General features: G+C 40.5%; 1 protein-coding gene across 12 annotated transcripts in view; it reads right to left on the minus strand.

Annotated features, from left to right (window-relative positions):
• The window catches only part of Grik1 (glutamate ionotropic receptor kainate type subunit 1), a 385,263-nt gene that overhangs the window by 147,472 nt on the left and 217,356 nt on the right, over positions 1-20,435 (minus strand). For all 12 annotated transcript variants that reach the window (XM_075959398.1, XM_075959428.1, XM_075959383.1 and 9 more), the window contains exon 2: positions 3,307-3,474. In XM_075959398.1, the coding sequence (XP_075815513.1) occupies positions 3,307-3,474 (168 nt within the window). The remainder of the gene's footprint in view (positions 1-3,306; positions 3,475-20,435) is intronic.

Genomic DNA, 20,435 nt, shown 5'->3' on the forward strand with positions numbered 1-20,435 from the left:
TTAAGTGTTTTCTCTAATCAACTCCAAGAGACCTCCTATAATTCCCATCTGTGTTTTGATATCTGCTCTTTCCAGCTTCCAAAATACTTTAGATAATAAGATTCTGATAAATGCAGATGTAGAGCCAATCAGAAACCAATCACAGGGCCCACTCCCTGAAAAGAAAATTTAGTTACTGGTCTCAGTTCATTACCTTCAATCAGATGAAGGCTAAATCCTTTGCTTGATCCCTTGAGTACTCTATGAGCTAACTAGCAAACCATTTGTCAAGTGAGTGGCATGCGAATTGAGTTCTGTCATATGGCAGGGTGACAATGGGGAGATTAGTATGGTCAGAGAATCCAGAGCCCCTGTGGGTGACCATAAAATGCTTTGACTTCAATCCTTCTGAAACATTTCAGAAAATTGAAATATTGCTAAAGAGTCCAAATAAGCAGGGCTGATAGCTAATTAAACTTCAGAATAATGGAATAACATGACATAAAGAGATCTTTGGGAGACACTTGAGTCTGCCCGTTCATTTCATGCACAACAGACTTAATCATGGCTGCTGGGTAGGAACAGAGCTGACTCAGAGCTTGAGGACCCCAGGTCAAGGTCAGGTGTCTTTCTCTTAATTATGAGCCAAACAAAATTAACTCACATGCTTAAAATTTTCTTCCTGACATGTGTTAGCTATAAGAACAAAGACATCCATTGTAAGAACTTAGAATATTTATAATACAGGGAAGACCAAAGGCTCTGCATTAGTCTGCCAACTTGGGATAATGCTTACGGATGCTTCAGGAAATGGGGATTGCTGGTCATGTGGTACACTGGTGCCTTTATTGAATGAAAAAGTACAATGTTTTCCCTAAGGTCGTACAAACTCTTCAAGAGTGTATTGCTGCTGTGGGGAAAACAAACCGGTGGGTGTGAATGGTATCATTTATCGAACTTATTCTTCGCATTTAAGTATTTTAAACTCCTTTTAATTTTTGACTATAAGTAATATTTCAGTATTGATATTTTATTTCTTTGCATTTTATGGGTCACCCAAGGGGGCTTCTGGATTCTCTCTGCATCTTAAATTACTTTTTTGATTCTAGGCAGTGGAATTTACTCTCTACTACTAAAAGGCCTTGATATTTTTTAATTATTTGATACATATTAAACAAATTACCTTCCAGAAAGATTAGTTTGTCCCCTTCCATCAAGAAGAATAGTGTCCAGTAATCGTATATAGGTGGGTGTTAAATATAGGTTTACATGCATCTTTTATATTTAAATTGTAATTTTGTGAAATGAATTTGAGAATTCATTGAATGAATTCCCAAGTGATAATAGTTGAATACCTAAATTAAATAAATAGATTCATATAAAAAAATTTGTGTTAGGGATTTTATAATTATGTAGTTTTACAAAATTAAGTAGCAAACACCATATATTCCTGCAGGTTTCTAGGAGATGATTTAGAGAGAACAAAGAGGACCATTTTGACATCCATGTTGCAGAGCCGTCTGAGGGGCACCCGATGTTGACATTTCAGGGACAGTTTCTGACACCGTGTTGCTGAGTGCTGATTTCCTGCACTAGCTATGAGGATGCATGGCTTTCGGCAATGCGCTGAAGGTGTGAGTTGTCACTGTCCTCCAAGCTCACTCGTGGATATGTGTTCATTAGCCAGATGAAGTGTGAGCGCGGGAGCATGCAAATTATCTTAGCCAGCATGAGTGACGGATTAAGATTCCTGTTAAGATGCCCTTACTCTAGGATGCTAATATTTCTTGACAGAAAATCAATTCTTTACAGTTCTGTTTGTTGGAGTGTTTAATTTACAAGTATGGTTGGATCTTCAGATCACAGGAAAGTTCTGCTTTTTTCAATTTTTTTGTGGCTCGAAGTTAAGTGATAAACTGTTAAATGTTTCTGTCTTAAAAATATTGTTCAAAAGTATATGAGAGGAGAGAGAGAGAGAGAGAGAGAGAGAGAGAGAGAGAGAGAGAGAGAGAGAGAGAGAGAGTCACAGAGCGAGACAGAGATAGAGAGACAGGGAACGGTGCAGAGAAAAGAGAGTCAGATATATACAGTGAGTGAGTCAATAGGCAACTTTGTCCTAGAAGAAATCTTTTTTTTTTTTTGAGGCAGGGTTTTGCTATGTGGCTCTCAAAAATTTGTGAGGCTGGCCCAAATTCATCTTTTTCTCTTTAAAAGAGTGCTGGGATTATAGGCATATACCACCATGTTCAGTCTTCTATCCTAAAAGCAGAGTTATTGTACTAAGATAATGGTATATGTAGATTCATTATTATTGTATTAATCTTCATCTACTCGATGAAGAAAGCTTTACATTGTGTTTGTGAGTGGCACTGCAATGCCTAAGGCATCTGTTCCAGGCAAGCACGTTCTCTGATGTCACTAGGTCATTTCTGTTAACCCCTACCATTCAGTCACTTGGGAACCTCCAGAAACAGGACTTGATGATACATGATATGTGTCTGCAAAAAGGCAAAGTGTGTTCTGGAAGGAAAAGGATTCTTTAAAGGCTCAGAATGTGCAGAAACCTTTGTTTCCACAAAATCTTTAACCTTGTGAGTAGGCAGTGCCATAGTCAGAGGCCACGCTTCATGTATATGGAATCATCAGAGAACAGCTCTGGGGATACCCAGGGGATGTCTAAACCAGTCTCTCCATTTTCTAAGACTCAGACCACATGACGAAGTTTACAGCCTGCTTATAAATTACTTTTTGAGTATTTGTCTTCTGTTCAGAAGAAGAAAAATCAAAAATCAAATTGTGATTTGTTCTCACAGATTTAATCTTCATATTTTTATGATTTTGCCGAAAAGTGCAAAAACAACAGCAACAACAAAATGAATAGATGTTAGATAAACCCTGCTGTTTGTAGCAGCCTCTTCTGATCCCAGGCTTGACGTATGTATGTCCTGGGCACTTTTACATGCTTGGTGGATGTGACCTTCCACAAAGTTTTATTTGACTGCATTGTACAATTTCATGGTGGTATCTCAGCTTCGGGAAGGAAAAACAGATCAAGCTTGACATTTTCCATTCACAGCTGAACCAGTTAATCATAGAGTGGAGGGCACTGAAGGAGAAGCTAATCAGAAAGGCCCAGCAAACAGGGCTAGGCAGCGTCCGCTAGGTGAGTCCAGATCGCATTGATCAGTGAGTGACTCTGGAGACCAGAAATTCCTACAACCCATTTGCACTAAGAAGCCTACTTCGAAAAAGGGCAAGCAGTGAAAAGGTGACCTGTGTAGCAGACTTATCACCCAAAGAAGCTTCGTAAAGTAGAAAAATAGTTACCTCTCCGGGAGGCTTCAAAACTATCAAAAAGATTAATTCTCTGGATGTCATAGGTTAATGTGGTGTTAGGCATCAAGGTTCGGTTTCGGTTAATACTGGTGACTGCAAACTTGAAAGCTAATTCTTCAACATTAACGGGTTCGTTTTCCACAGTTTCAAAAATCCCTCCTGCAGAAGCAAAAGAGATGCATGAGAAACATTAGACATGTGAAATATCACTGTTTTAAAAGAAGATTGTAAAGTATAAGCAAAGGACCCAAAATAATAATCGCCAGGAGGACCAGGGTAGAGACAGAGTCTAGGCTGAATGCTATCAAATTGTGTTACTTGCAAACAAATAATTCTAACTGCATACATATATGCTTAGGGTTTTAAATCCGATATTGAATGTATAATACTTCTTAGATGGTGGCTGTATTCCCATTATTGATATCACAGAATCATAGCTAAAAATGCAGTAGAAAGCAATTTTCTCTGATTTTCACAAGAGTTATGTTGTGTTTGACCTAAACATAATTTAAACTCTATTCTGGTAGGGAATCCTGCCATGGGATTAAGACTTTTCTACTGAAATCAGAGTTTCTAGGAGCTGGAGAGATGGCTCTGCAGTTACAAATCGTGTATATGGCTCTTATAGAGGACCCACGCTCAGTTGCCAAGTACCCATTCTAAACTGCTCACAGCTTCCTGTAAGTCAGGTTCCAGAATATCTGACACACTGTCAGGCACCTGTACTCATGTGCACACCCACCCCTGTAGCGTGATTAATAAAAACCCAGAGACAGAAATTGGGGTTCAACCTGAAGATCAGAAAAGTTAAACAACCAGTCACTGGCTCTTACCTCTACCTCAGACCGAAATGGCTATCCAGCCTTTGGGAATCTCAGAATGAGATTGTGTGTCTCCTCCTGTCTTATATTCCTCTCTAGTGCTGATGTTAAAGACATGCACCACTACAGTCTGGTTTCTATAACAAACTACTGTGGCTACTGGGATTAAAAGTGTGTGTCATCACTGCCTTGTCTGTAAGGCTGATCAGTGCAGCTATTTTACTCTCCGAACTTCAAGCAAGTTTATTTATTAAAATACAAATGAAATATCACTACACACCCCTACATCTCATGTGCACACCCATTCCCAGACAGTCATGTGCACACGCACACACACACTGATGTGCGCATCCCACCCATACACACTCATTTTCACATACCCCAACACACACTCATGTGTACACTCCCACACTCATGTGTACACTCCCATTTACGCACACTCATGTGCACACCCTCATTCACATACACTTATGTTCACACCCCCATTCACACACACTCATGTTCACACCCCAATTCACACACACACTCATGTGCACACCCTCATTCACATGCACTCATATGCACACCCCCATTTAAACACACTCATGTGCACACCCCAATTCACACACACACTCATGTGCACACCCTCATTCACACGCACTCATGTACACACCCCTCTTTATATACACTCATGTGCACTCCCCCATGCATACACACTCATGTGCATACACCCATTCACACACATTCATGTGCATACCCCCATTCATACACACTCATGTGCACACCCCCATTTATACACACTCATGTGCACTCCCCCATTCACACACTCATGTGCACTCCCCCATTCACACATACTCATGTGCACACCCCCATGCACACACATTCATGTGCATACACCCATTCACACACATTCATGTACACACCCCTCTTTATATACACTCATGTGCACACCCCATTTATACACACTCATGTTCACATCCCCATTCACAGACTCATGTGCATACCTCATTCACACACACTCATGTGCACTCCCCCATGTATACACACTCATGTGCACACCCCCATTCACACACACTCATGTGCACACCCCCATTCACACACACTCATGTGCATACACCCATTCACACACATTCATGTGCATACCCCCATTCATACACACTCATGTGCATACCCCCATTCATACACACTCATGTGCATACCCCCATTTATACACACTCATGTGCACACCCCCATTCACACACTCATGTGCACACCCCCATGCACACACTCATGTGCACACCCCCATGCACACACTCATGTGCACACCCCCATGCACACACTCATGTGCACACCCCCATGCACACACTCATGTGCATACCCCCATGCACACACACTCATGTGCATACACCCATTTATACACACTCATGTGCACACCCCCATTCACACACTCATGTGCACACCCCCATGCACACACACTCATGTGCACACCCCCATTCACACACTCATGTGCACACCCCCATGCACACACACTCATGTGCACACCCCCATGCACACACACTCATGTGCACTCCCCCATGCACACACACTCATGTGCATACACCCATTTATACACACTCATGTGCACACCCCCATTCACACACTCATGTGCACACCCCCATTCACACACTCATGTGCACACCCCCATGCACACACACTCATGTGCACTCCCCCATTCACACACTCATGTGCACTCCCCCATTCACACACACTCATGCGCATACACCCATGCACACACATTCATGTGCATACACCCATTCACACACATTCATGTACACACCCCTCTTTATATACACTCACGTGCACACCCCATTTATACACACTCATGTGCACTCCCCCATTCACAGACTCATGTGCACTCCCCCATTCACACACTCATGTGCACTCCCCCATTCACACACACTCATGTGCATACCCCCATTCACACACATTCATGTGCACACCCCCATTCACACACTCATGTGCACACCCCCATTCACACACTCATGTGCACACCCCCATGCACACACACTCATGTGCATACCTCCACCCACATGCATTTATATGCATATCTCCACCCACACACATACACATGATTAAAGACAAAAGAAATTTGTTTTAAAGCAGATGTTCTAGATCCTAACTCTAGTGGGACTGGGCAGGGGTGGACTGGGACAAAACAGAGTAATCCTTCTCTGACAGTTTTCAGAATGAAAACATCTTTTCTAGGTTTTATGGCTCAGATGTCTTGGGTCATATTATATACATCCTAACATATCACAAAGCATATTGAAAGATTTAAAAAGTGCTATTTTTCTGTTTGAAAAATCATTTGAATAGATGCCAAAGCAAACTTGTGGTCTAACTCTGGAGACAAGTTCTGTTATGCCCTAGGTCTGTCATCCTAAACATGTGTCTCTATCTCACTACAAACAATATCATGGAGACTCCAAATCTCACTTTACGTGAAATACTGGTATTGAATAGAATAAAGATATGGTTAACTTATAGTTCTTAATTTTCTTGAAGTGTGCTCCTGAGATTAACCCAGTAAACAAAGAACATTTCCTTGAAGTGGTATAAACTGACCCCTATTTAGCTAAGTCCTTGACTTACCCAACTCTTTGCTTCCACTGGAAATGGGCTGCAACTGTCCGCTCATGGCATGCTGAATGATCATAGGCTGCAATTGATCTACTCTCATTGATCCTTATTAAAGGTCAGAATTAGGTATTTCTAAACTTTGTTGACTCAAGTAAGTACACACACACACAGAATGAAAAGCACAAGTAGTCACCATGTGCGTGATTTTTATTTGTTCTTTCTCAGAAGGGGAAATCCAGTGTACAGAATTGAACTAAATGTAATTAAACTGGCCCTATTTTGAAGGATTAGGGTTTTTTTTAAAACCACGTGTATAGCTTTCTGTTGAATTGACTTTATTTCTTAATTAACTATAGTGTCTAGCTATGAGGGCTAAGACCTATAGTAAGTTAATTTGGCTTCTTTCAAATATGTTTCTGGCATTTATAGATCAATAGCTTGAACCATTCCTATGTAGATTACTACTATGGTTCTCTATGAAACCATACTTAAGAATAAATGATGATGTCATGCTAACTTTCATCTAAGGACCCAGGGGAGAGAAAGTTGTTCCAAAAGTAGTATCAGAAAATGTTTGTGTTTTCCTGCTGATAGTCACAAATGGGGAATTAGGAATGGACCTTTCATTTCTCTCTGGCAGCTGTGAGCAGACGTTGGACTGACAGTTGAGGAGGTCAGGCAAGAAGCACTAAGTGGTCACAGGCAAAATGACGTAAGATAAGCTCATTGCTGTGGTCAAGGTGACCCACGTTGAAGGTTTTTGCTATTAGAATTCCCATGGTAGTTATTAGCAATTGTTTAAATAATTAGTTTAATCTCCCAGCCCAGCAAGAGTCCTGGACAGAATCCATGTCAATTAGAACCTGACCCCATCAAGACCAAGGCATCTTAAGATACTCAGGGAGAAATTCAACCTCAGCCTGTGAGGAGAGCAGCACCTCAGTATGCAAGGCAGGCTGTGGGAGGTGGATATACTCCCAGATAAAGAGTAGAAGTTATGAAATGTGGACACTGACTTAACCTAATTCTTTGAAATTTTTAAGTTGTGGGAGGAAAATCATCCTAGAGTAGCTCTTCCGTGTAGTTTTCATCCAAACTTCATAACTAGCAAGTGAAGTAGGAGATATTTTTCCTGGCTTAGTCAATGAAGAAGAAAGAGATAGCACACATTGTCCCCAAATAATTCAGTCACAAGACTCATCTGAGACAAACTTGGAGGTCTGACTGTCAGCATACGAGTGTGTGTGCTCATGTTTTCACATCACCAAGCTATTTCTGCTTTGTCACTTCTAAATGAGAATGATAATTCTCCATTACTCCCTGCTCTATAAAGCAAATTGGTAAATTCAGACCAATACTTTGAAAACGTAATTATTCCCTCAAAAAGAGTTGATATTATTGAGCATTGCTGATGGCAATACAAACCAGTTGTTACCAATTTTGAAACTTAGTGCTCAGTTCAAAATTATTCCTCTGGTCTACAGTTGGCTTTTGCACACAACTGAATCTGCTTCGGTTTAAGAAAGGTATTTGCTTATTTTTATGTATTTAGTGTTGCTGTGGGACAATGATCTTTTACCCTGTAAAGATTTGTCACTTGTATTGCTTTAATAAAATGTTGATTGTCCAGTAGCCAAGCAGGAATTATAAATGAGAGCAGGAAAATTCTAGGAAGAGGAAAGGCTCAGTCTGCTGTAATCACCCAGGCATAGAGGAAGCAAGATGAGAATGCCTTGCTGATAAAAGGTACCAAGCCATGTGACTAACACAGACAAGAATAATGGTTTAATATAGAATGTAAGAGTTAATAAGAAGCCTGAGCTAATAGGTCAACCATTTTATAATTAATATAGATCTCTGTGTATTTCTTTGGGACTGAAAGGCTGCGGGACTCGGTGGAACACAAACCTCTGTCAACAAAATGGTGCCTACATGGACAACTACATCCACATAAAACCTAAGAGAGTTTGGGAAGTAATAATATACACAAAAGAGCAGAGTTAAACATGGCTTCTTGGTAGCAGCACTTTTGTGGGTGGGCTCTGTCAACATAGTGTGTAGGTGAACTCCATTTTGTCATTTTAAGGGAAATTGCTGTGTTTCATTTACCTTATGAGAGTTATTCATGGCATTCCTAGTTTAGCACCCTGCCATAGTCTCCTTTTTCTCCTAGAAAAGTCATCTGATAAATATCACAAATCTACAGTAATGTGATGTGTATGGACTGCTAGGGAAGTACCAAAAACACAGTATCTGCTGAAACAGAAATTGTTAACAGAAGCAAGACAGATCCCTCAGAAGGTGGATATAGGCACTTATGTTAGCCTCCTCTCCAGAGTTTCAGATTTGTGACGTGGAGTGGTTAATTAATACATGGAACAGAGGAACTCATGCCAGGGACACCTGTGCGACTCATTTTCACCTCTCTCTCCTCATCCCTCCCTCCCCTTTCCCTTTTCTTCCTCCCCTTCCTTTTCCCCTGCTTCCTTTGCCTTCCCTCACTTGTCATTCTACCCTTTTCTCCCTCTCAGCCTTGGCTGTCTTGGAACTAGCTCTTTTAGACCAGGCTGGCCTTGAGCTCACAAAAATCCACCTGTCTTTGCCTCCTGAGTGCTGGGATTAAAGGTGTGCACCACCACCGCCTACTGGGCTTTTAAGAATCATATTCTAGCCAGGTGGTAGTGGGAAGCAGAGTCAAGTGGATTTCAGTGAGCTTGAGACCAGCCTGGTCTACAGAGTGAGTTTCAGGACAGGCTCCAAAGCTATACAGAGAAACCCTGTTTTGGAAAAAAAAAAACTAACAAAAAATCATCTTCTAGCGTTCTGTATAAGATGTTTGTGCTATTTGCAAGGATAAGGGAACAACCATATTTCAAATAAATACCAAAATAGGTAAGAGTTTGGAAAATATTGTGTGTATTTAGACTTGATTTTCAAAGGCCTGTGGGTTTCTTATGTCGATTTTCTCCCACTGTGCTTTGGAAGAATAGAAATTGGCACAAATAGGGCTTACATTTACTTATACTGCTATACTATATAAATATTGTATCATATACTTTATGCTCCTGTATTTGAGCACAGCTACCAAACACAGTCACTAAATAAAGACTATAAAACAAAGAGTATGTCCACGATTTTGAGTAAATTTGAACTAAAATCCTTCTTGCGTGTGTATGTCGTTATTACAGCCTGGGGTGTTTCCACGCCCAGTCCACATGCTGAATCCCTAACCTCAGCACCCAATACCTGAGAACTAACCATATTTTACAGTGTGATTAGGTTAGGATGAAACAACAAGAGTGTTCCCTGACCTAGTCTGTTGTTGCTAGAAAAAAGAAATTAGAGGGACTGAAAAGATGGCTCAGCAGCAGAGAGAGCATTTCTTACTTTCTGAGGATCTGGGAGTTTGAGTCCCAGTACCTGTATTGCAGCTAACAAACATTTGTAACTCCAGTTCTAGAGGAAATGATACTTTGTTCTGACCTCTGCAAGCAGTGTGTGAACATGGTATATAAATACACATGCAGGCAAAATACCCATACACATCAAATAAAATTAAGTAAATCTTCAAAAAGGAAAAAGACCCTGGGATTTCATGACACCTTCATATAATCATATGATGTATATACCTTCATAAAATCATTCAGAGGATAATCTATATGAGGACAAAGAGAAGGAAAATGGCAATCTGCAGTCCATGGAGAAGATGAGCTCACTTTCCTTAATCCTGTACCTCCAGCCTCTATGACAGTGAAAAACTATACATCTTGTTCTGTCTTTTAAACCACTTAGTCTGTTTGGTTGTTTGATTAATTGGTGGCTTTTGTTTGTCTTGTCCACCATTAGGAAGCTAGTGTGCTCATCTTGTCCTTTTACCTCAAGGAATTTATTTATTTATTTATTTATTTATTTATTTAATTTTATTTTTTATTTTTGGTTTTTCGAGACAGGGTTTCTCTGTGGTTTTGGAGCCTGTCCTGGAACTAGCTCTTGCAAACTCACAGAGATCCGCCTGCCTCTGCCTCCCGACAGCTGGGATTAAAGGCGTGCGCCACCACCGCCCGGCACCTCAAGGAATTTAAAATAGAAAATTTTAACGGTTTAGTGTCAATCACTTTTATCTGAATAGCTCTCTCTTCTTGGGACTGTAGTGTAAGACAAACAAAAGAAAGGTTGGGGTAACTCCATTTAAGAGGTGAATTATCCAATCACAGTGCATTTTTGTTGAGGCTGCTGCACCTTCCCATGGCAGTCACTCACGGGAACCACACATAAACATATCTGCACGTAAAGAAGGTTGCTTTCCAGAGTAATGGTGGGTGTGGGATGAGAAGAGGTCAACACGGAGCTTTTGATTTGCACCAAGTAATTCCATGTGGACTTTAAGAGACTTGTCTACCATGATAAATCCTTCTACGATTGGATTAACAACATGAAGACTGCAAGCAAAGGGAGGCACTCCAAGAAGGCTGAGAATAAATGCCCTATTCCAGGAGTCTTCTGAACATATAGCTCTGCCATGGTTCATATGTCAGCTTTCTTTCACTATAATAAAGTGCCTGAGGTAATTTATTTATAAAAAGAAAAGGTGTATTTTGGCTCAGCGTTTGGGAGATTCTTGCCCGTGATGTATTGGCTCTATAGCTCTGGGTTTATGATGAAACAATAGATCATGGTAAGAGTGCTTGGAAGATAAACTGCTTGCTTTGTGACCAGAAAGCAAAGAGGGGAAGAGTAATGACCCCTTTGAGGAAGTTATTCCGATGACCTAAGGGCTTCCCATAAGGTTGCGCGGTGCAAAGGTCTTCAGCACCTTGAACAGTGCCACTCTGGAAACCATACCTTTAAGGAATCCATCTTTTAAAGCACATACAACATTAGAAATCTAACAAATGTTTTTAAATATTTTCCGGATTCACATGTCATCCTTTCAGAATTGTAATGGGAGATGGCTGAACCAGTATTGTGAAAATTCTCAGGTTTGCTCGAGAGCCAACTATTTCTTTATTTTCTTTTTGGCTTCCAAGGGTATTCAATAGTTATCTCTGTTTCCTGCCTTCTAGTCACAGTTACTATAGAGCAGGGGAAGCATGGTGGGGATATTAAGGACCTGGCTGGAGGCATAAAGCCATGGACCTTAAACAATATAAGAATATAATTGCCCATCAGTATACCTGGCTCCTTCCACAAGGGTTTAACTGGATGATGAATGAGAAGTGTAACAATCACTCATGTTCTCCTTCCAAAACCACTAAGAAATTCAATCATGGGAATTTACTTCACTTTACGATGACAAAACCACATGAAAATCAAGACTTTAAGTCCTGTTCCTATAAAAGGAATATTGTTTTGACCTGGCTTGACTTATAATAGTAAATATAGACCCCAATAGCCATTTTAAAAATGCATTAGATTTGCACTGTGAGTGCATACATATGAATAAATACATGCATATATATATATATATATATATATATGTGTGTGTGTGTGTGTGTGTGTGTGTGTGTGTGTATACATAAACTTTGGCTGATTTTATATGCTATGGTCTCTGAATATTTTGCAGAATTCAATACTTCATCCAATGATTCATCGTTTCATCTAGTCATTTATTTATAAAATGCTTTGTATGTTAAAAATCAGAGTTATATGAGGCCCTGTGATTAAACCCATGTAAAAGTGAGATGATCTGTGTCCAGCCAGGCAGGATAGTGCATTCCTGTCATCCAAGCACTTGGCAGGCAGAGTCAGTCAGTTTTCTGTGGATTTCAGACCAACTTGGTTGACACAGTGAGTTTCAGGCCAGGCCAGGCCTATATAGTGAGATTCAAGAGAGAAAGTGGGAGTAAAAAATGATGAAGGGAGAGGGAGAATGAAATTATTAATATGTGACTTTAGGAGCTTTTGTTTTAGATGTTATTCAGAGGTGGAAAGAAGGGCATTGACATGTCTACTGAGAAGCCAGGAAAGTTTTCACTAAGATGATACCTGTGTCAGAATCTGAAGAACTGAGGCATGGACTGAAGATCCCAGGAGAAAAGTGTTCTGCAGAGAGAGCAAAGTAATGAAATAGGGGAGCTATTCCAAATCATTTTTAGGGGTGACACGGCTGCGGCTGACTGAGCCAGACTTTGATTGGTAGAAGAACTCAATGAAGTGATGGAGGTGGAGTGGAACAGATTACAGGGTGCTTAGGAAACAGCGATAGAACTACGGTTATTATTCTAAGCGGTGTGGAACACTAGCAGTAGGCTTTGGACAGAGTGGCTAAATGATACATCACACCGTGAAAGAATCACCCTGGCGTCAGTATCAATGAGGAGATAGAGGAAATAAATGGGCAAGAGCCAAGCCCAGGAGGATCTGCTTCACATGGGGCTACTTCAGTAGTTTAGCTGAGAGATGATGTGGCTAAAGGCAGATTGTTGCTATTGACAGTGTGAAAAGAAATTGGTGAATAGAAGGTCGTGCTGGCAGGGTTGGCTGACAACGCCCATGAGATGAGGATGAAGGATGACATTGTGCTTGGAGATTTAAGCAGTTATTGGTGTTGCTGAAGAGCAGGGCAGAGGGAGCTTCTTGGAATGAAGTTACTCTGTAATGCTTCTCAGGTATTTAGGTGGAAATGTCAGCTAGGAAGTTCACTATACTCGTGTAGATGTTATAGAAGTTGTTTCTGAATGTGGAAATTAGGGTGTCATTACAGTGGAAGTAGTGTTTAATGCTATTGTCCTGTAGAAATCTCTTAACAACAAGTGTAGATAAGCCAAGGAGTTCCCACAGCCAATAAAAGCTGGAATACGCAGGGACCAAATCACTTGGATAGTGTCAGAAGAGAGCAGGACACTGTCAGTTCTGTGAATTTGGTCCTTTGGTCTCTAGAACCGCTAGGGAATGCATTCCTGTTACTTTATATAGTCAAGTTTAAAGGTGTGTGTGGGGGTATGGAGGTATGGGAACTTGAAGGATCAGGTCGGGCGGTTTGGGGGCAGTATAGACAGGGAGAATTATGAAAGAGATACCTTAATGTGGGCAGGCATTTTGAGGTTAGGCACCAGGGAAATTTCTAGGAATCCACAAGTATGACCCCAGCTAAGACTCCTCCTAGCAGTAGTAGAGAGGGTGCCTGAACTGACTATTCCCTGTAATCAGATTGGTGACTGTCTTAATTGTCATTATAGAACCTTCATCCAGTAACTGATGGAAAAAGAGACAAAGATCCACAGTCAAGCAGGGGGTAGAGCTCTGGGAGTTCAGTTGAAGGCAGGAAGGAGGGATAATATGAACAAAGAGAGTCAATATCATGACAGGGAAACCCACAGAGACAGCTGACCTGAGCTTCCAGGAGCTCATAGACTGGATCGACAGCTATGGAGCCTGCATGGGACCAACCTTGCCCCTCCCCCGCATGTGTGTGACAGTTGTGTAACTTGGTCTGTTGTGGGGCTCCTAGGAATGGGATCATGACCTTTCTCTTGCACTTGATCTGGCTTTTGGGAACCCAGCCCTTAAGCTGGGTTGCTTCCCCAAACCTTGATGCAGGGGGAGGAGCCCCATCCTGCCTCAACTTGATGTACTATGCTTTGTGGATTTCCATGGGAGGCCTGCTCCTTTCTGAATGAGGACTGAGGAAGAGTGGATGGGGGATGGGGAGGAGGGAGGAGAAACTGTGGTTGGTATGTAAAATAAATGCAAAAAAATAATTAAAAAAGATGTGTGTGGGTCGGTGTGTGTATGTACATCTTTGCATGTACGCCTGCACACACATCTGCATGTAGTGGACATCAGTGCCTTCTTAGATCACTCTCTACTTTGATTTTTGGTTGTTTGTTTTGTTTTATTTTGTTTTGTTTTTGGTACAGGATCTCTTACAGAGTCTGGACCTCACCAGTTCAGCTAGGTTGGCCAGCTGGTGTGCTCAGGGACTCACCTATCTGCCTCCACAGTACTGGGGCTACAGATGTATTGCAAGTAGTTTATTGAGTAATCCATTTCAGTAGTTCTGAGTTAATTTTCTGTAGCAGCTACAGAGAATGAATGCAGTAACCAGACTGACTTATTTTTAATTTTTATTTCCCTTCGAATGGATTCAAAATAACTAAATTTGTGGGGTACAGTACCATATTATAATATATCTATATATCTATATGTATATATATACATCTATTTGTAAAATGTGTACCAATCTGATAAGTGTAAGGAAAATAGTTCTCTCTTTCCCTATTTATCATTTTTTTGTGAAAACATTCTAATATTTTCTGTTGTAGTAAATTTAAATATATAATACATTATTAACTATACAGTTACTTTGCTATGCTTTGAACACTAAATAACTCATTCTTCATGGTCAAGTGTATTTTATAGCTGCCAACCACACTTTACTGATACTTGCCAATAGTAGCTGGTTTTAATTATCCTATTTTGTAGTAGTAAGGGGCGGTGGGGCTGGTCCCAACACCCCAGCCGCCTGCTCCGGCTAGCTTATGCCCCAAATAATTACACAGACACTGTATTCTTTTAAACACTGCTCTGGCCCATTTCTAATCATCTGTGTAGCGCCCCTAGGTGCGCTTACCGGGAAGATTCTAGCCTAAGTCCATCCTGGGTTGGAGCTTCATAGCGTGCGTCTTCCCTGGAGCAGGTAGCATGGTGTCCCTCTTGCGTCTGCTCCGGAGAGGAGAGCTGCGGAGTCTGACCTCACTTCCTCTTCCTCCCAGCGTTCTGTTCTGTCTGTTTACTCCACCCACAGGGCCAAACAGTTTCTTTATTGCTTAACCAATGAAATCAACAGATTGATATATGACACTCCCACATCACTATTTCTCTTTCCAAAGTGTCATTTTACTCGACACTTTCAACAGCCATTTCTACCTCTCTGTTTCCATTTTGCAAGTACATTGCTTAACTGCATTCCTGGATTCATTGGTAATTTTTATTTATTTTATTTCTCTACTTTATTCAGAGTGTACAGGGTCAGATCAGGATATTACTGTTTGTGTTCTAATAAACCTCGCACACCCCCAACGAGCTGCTATATATCCACTGTGACAAACTGTGAGGTCACTGGGAAAGCAGGGGTGACCTATTAAATGATGATCTAGAAATGGAAAGCTTTCCGTGCTGGCTCCTGTTTTGCATTCACTGAGAATAACAACTGTTCCAAAAGCTGTCAACAGAAAACAAGATGGCAATTTGATCCATTCCTTTGCTGATGGCTGCTCCTTAAATACACAATATTATATTGCCTCCCTTTATTGCCACATCCATAATTCTACTTTATTGCATCATAAGCAATTTACTCGAGGTTCATATTTATTGCACCTTTAATTTCAAGGTTGCACATTTAATTTCCAAGACTCCCTTTCACATTCAGTTTCTCTCTTCCTGCCTTACTTTTGAGCACAAAAGCTGTCTTAATGATCTTTTAGAGAAGAATTTCAGTACGAATTAGGTGTGCCATGACTTAACAGAAGAATAACTGGATAAGGAGAGTTTTAAATCTTTCAGAAAGTCTTGAGTAAGGACAGAGTTATAGGTCAAACACAAGTGGAGCCTCGGTGATCTGGCTGTAACCCAACCTTCACAAGTAGCCTCATATATCAGTGTCTTTTGAAAAGGAAGACTGCATTTCATGCCATACCTGAGATAACAGTCACATTCAAATTCTTTCTCTGATGCTTAAAGAGATCTGCGCAAGTTTGGCAGAAATGCCCTTCGAGAAGGAGGTACACAGGTCTATAAGGAATACATGTCATGCTTTAGAAGGTAGCTAGGAAGGAAAAGGGTGGAATTATGAATTGTTCTGCAGACGCTATGGGTAATTTTTCTTGATGAGTGTGCTACACATTAAAAGCAATGATAACTATTCAAAGTCAAAAATATTCTTATAGCACCTTTCAATATTAAGTTCATTTATAAAACATTATTGGTTGTTAATGTATAGGGCAATGCTAGCATTGACACAAGATGAAGGCTACTTGCTTCTCTTCCACCAAAAGATGCCAGTCCTAAGGGATGGACCACAGGAAGGGAAACCATATGCAGCAGTCTTACTCAACAAAACCCAAGCACACACTTTGCTCCCTTCTGTACAAAATCTTTTCATATTCTGTCAGCCAGGGCTGAATCTTACTCTGTAAAAGCACTGTAAAGTGTATTGATTATTTGGAGGAGTTTTTTTTAGTATAGCCACTTTTGAAAATATTCTAGAGGTTTTCTTTCTTTCTTTCTTTCTTCCTTCCTTCCTTCCTTCCTTCCTTCCTTCCTTCCTTCCTTCCTTTCTTCTTCCTTTTCTTTTTTTTTTTGAAAGCAGGCTTTCTTTGTGTTGCACTGGCTGTCCTGGAACTCGCTCTGTAGACCAGGCTGGTCTTAAACTCACAGAAATCCACTTGATTCTGCCTCCCTAGTGCTGGGATTAAAGGTATGCACCTCCACCACCTGGCTCGAGGCTTCTTAAACCAAACCCCAAACTATCATAAGATCCAGATATTCTACTACTGGCAAATGAATCAACATGTTGAAAAATCATGGACACGCTTTCATTATTTTAGCTTCTTTTGCTTAAGACATGGAATGTACAGAATGATCATAAATGAAGGAAGAAAACTGATATGTAACATCCAGATACCACATATGTGCATATATATGGATCATTATATACGCATATATAGATCATATATATGTAAAGTGTATGTAAAATGAAATCTGGCTTAGCAAGATGGCTCAGTGGGTAAAAGGTACTTATCATCAAACTTAATGATCTGAGTTTGATCCCAGGACCTACATGGTTGAAGGACAGAACCAACTCAAGCAAGTTGTCCTAAAATCTCCACATGCACACCACGGCACATATGCCAAACTCCCCTGAATAAATATATTTTAAAAAATATTAAAAAGGCATGAAGCTATGTAAGTTGTATCAATGTGTCCTGGCCTGGAGAATATCTCGTTAATTGTGGTAAGTGAAGCCCACGAAGATCAACATTGCATGATCTCCTTCATCAGTGGAATGTTAAAATATTGATATTAGAGACTGACAATAGAATGGGAGAGTAGGTGGTCTGGAGATGAAGAGGGAAGAGGGGTTGTTCGTGGACACAGGATTATAGCTAGGTAGAAAGAATGCTGTCGGTGTTCGATAGCAAATCAAGCTGGATGATTAGCAAATATCAGAGCATTTAGGAAAAGAGGATTTTGCTTGTATTTGTAAAGAAGAATAATTACTTAAAGGTCATCACTATGTCATACACATAACTCAAGTCATAGTATATTTATAAAAGTATATAAGTATTAAATATTAACCAAAATTTTTCATAAACCCTAAGCCCACATGTTCCTAAAGGGCAGGGCCAGTATTGATGGGAACTTGCTGGGCTTCTATTCCATGGCATGGACACAGTCCAGTATTCCCAGTGAAGGCCTGTGCACTTGATTGGATGTTCAGTTTGGTGCCTAAGCACTAAGCCACGTGGAGCACTCTGTCCTGCCAACACAGAGGCCTGGTAGAGAAGAGTGGCGGTTGAGATATGTAGCGAGCCCTACTGACTTTTTCCATTACTGACTCTGTGGCCATGATTGCTTTTGTCTCCCAACCATTACCTCCCATGGTCTCCAAGCACTTTCAAAGCTCCCTTCTCCCTTGGCGCGTACTTCTCATCAGATTGCCAGCACCTTCATTTCATTCAGGGATGGCTGGTGTCCTAGTCAACCGCAGGTTCCAGGCAGCAACCAGGAATATTGCCAGTGAAGTAATGCCAAAAACCTTTACCCTTATAAAAGTCTGGGATTGTTTTAATATCTCAAGAGTAATTACATTTCTAGCTTTTTAACATCTCATTTAAATGGCATGTATTCACACGCAAGGTCTCCTGATTCCATTTTTCTGCTTATTAATTAAATGGATAGAATATGCCAAATTCACAGGCTGGAGTTCCAAAGAATCTAAATTGTATGTTTTTTCCTAGTTTTCTCATTTACATTCCTCCATTTCTGCTGTTTTTCAGCTGGAAACTCCTGCTTGCTGAGAGGGAAAGTTTGTTGTTCAGGAAATCTGGAGTCTGAAGCCGGAACAAATGGAGCCTCCTATTGGGTAGCATTTATCAATGCATTGACATGGGACACACAAAGGGCCTTTGGTGGCCAAACACATTTGGGAAGCCCTACATAGTGTCAGCCTGCTTGGAAATTCACATTCTACAGTAATGGACTTGTCGCCCACCAGCCACGCAATAAAGAAAGCAATTTGACTCCCTTTTACCCAGTGAGTTTCCAAAATTCTCTGGATCACAGGACGCTTGTGCCTGGAACTGTGACCACTTGTCTTGATAACCATGTCTCAAAAGCAATTTGATTCAGAGATATGCTTACTTTGAACCAAAATAATGTGCCCTCTTAAATAGTATTTTCATGATATTTTTATGAAAAGATAGATAGAGTCTTACTCAAAAATATAACCCCCTAATTACAATGCTACCTCCTAAGACATATTAGATATGTATCATCAAAGTTTACTTCCTTTTTTCTTTTAATAAAAAATAGTCTAAGCAAGAAGATGATGTAAAATACTAGCAAGCAAACAAAGAAAACCTGTCTTTTAGTCAGTCTTATCTGGAAGATATATTGTAGGAAGGGTGTATCTCTGAGGCTTAATGTCAATATTTTAAAATATGAAGTACTCAGCTATCTACTGTCTTATTTTTCTCCTTTAAGCTTTTCTATTTAGGTTTATAAATTCATTATATATTTCTAAGTGCCTTAATAGCTAACATCCTTCTTATGAAATTTTCTATTCACTGATATTAAAATTATGTAAAATTTCCCCTTGAGGCAATAGTATTTTATAATACCTAAGAAAGTGTCAAAACCTTAGCTATAAACCTTTGCCTGTTTAGAACTTTCTCTTTTAATATTTTTGATTCAGATTCTGAATTTATTATTGCTCATCAACTTATTTGTAGAGTGTTAAGTTGGGAGCTTAGCCCCTAGACCCTGGCATCCATCCAAGCAAACCTGGCCTGGGAGTTGCATTGCTCTGGACTCCAAATCCCAGCATGCCAGGTCCTAACCCCTCCGTGTGGGGGAGGGGTCAGGACCACTCCCACGGGGTATTTAAGTGGGCTTCCAGAGGAGAAACGAGTGGTTCTGGGTTTGCACGGACTCCCTGCTCTCCTGTCTCCCTGCCATGTGCTCGGCCACCCCAGAGTGTCTTACTTAATAAAACTATGGGCGTTTTGATTCAGTTTGATTTGACCTAATTGGACTATTTTGTGCTGGCGGAGCTGCCCTTTTCTTATTTTTTTCTGAACACAATGGCTCTCAATCTTCCTAATGCTGTGACCCTTTAATACAGTTCCTCATGTTGTGACCACGAACGATAAAACTATTTTCGTTGCTAATTCATAACTGTATTCACTACTGTTATGAATCATAATGTAAATATCTGTGTTTTCCGATGGTCTTAGGTGACCCCTGTTGTTTGACCCTCCCAAAAGGGGTTATGACCCACAGGTTGAGAGTCACTGCTCTGTAGTCCAGCAGATTTCAGTTGAGGTATGTACTTAAATTCCACTCTGACATTTAACAAGATTAAACGGAAGTGTTTGGGGATATAATTAGCATTACATCCATGTGACACACATGAGTCCTTAGGTTCAGTCCCCTTACTACAAAAGGAAAACAAAGACAGTGCTGTAAGTAATTAATGAGGGTTTAAGATGGCATGAACCA

The sequence above is a fragment of the Microtus pennsylvanicus genome, chromosome 1 (assembly GCF_037038515.1).
Source record: "Microtus pennsylvanicus isolate mMicPen1 chromosome 1, mMicPen1.hap1, whole genome shotgun sequence".
NCBI classification, from domain to species: domain Eukaryota; kingdom Metazoa; phylum Chordata; class Mammalia; order Rodentia; family Cricetidae; genus Microtus; species Microtus pennsylvanicus.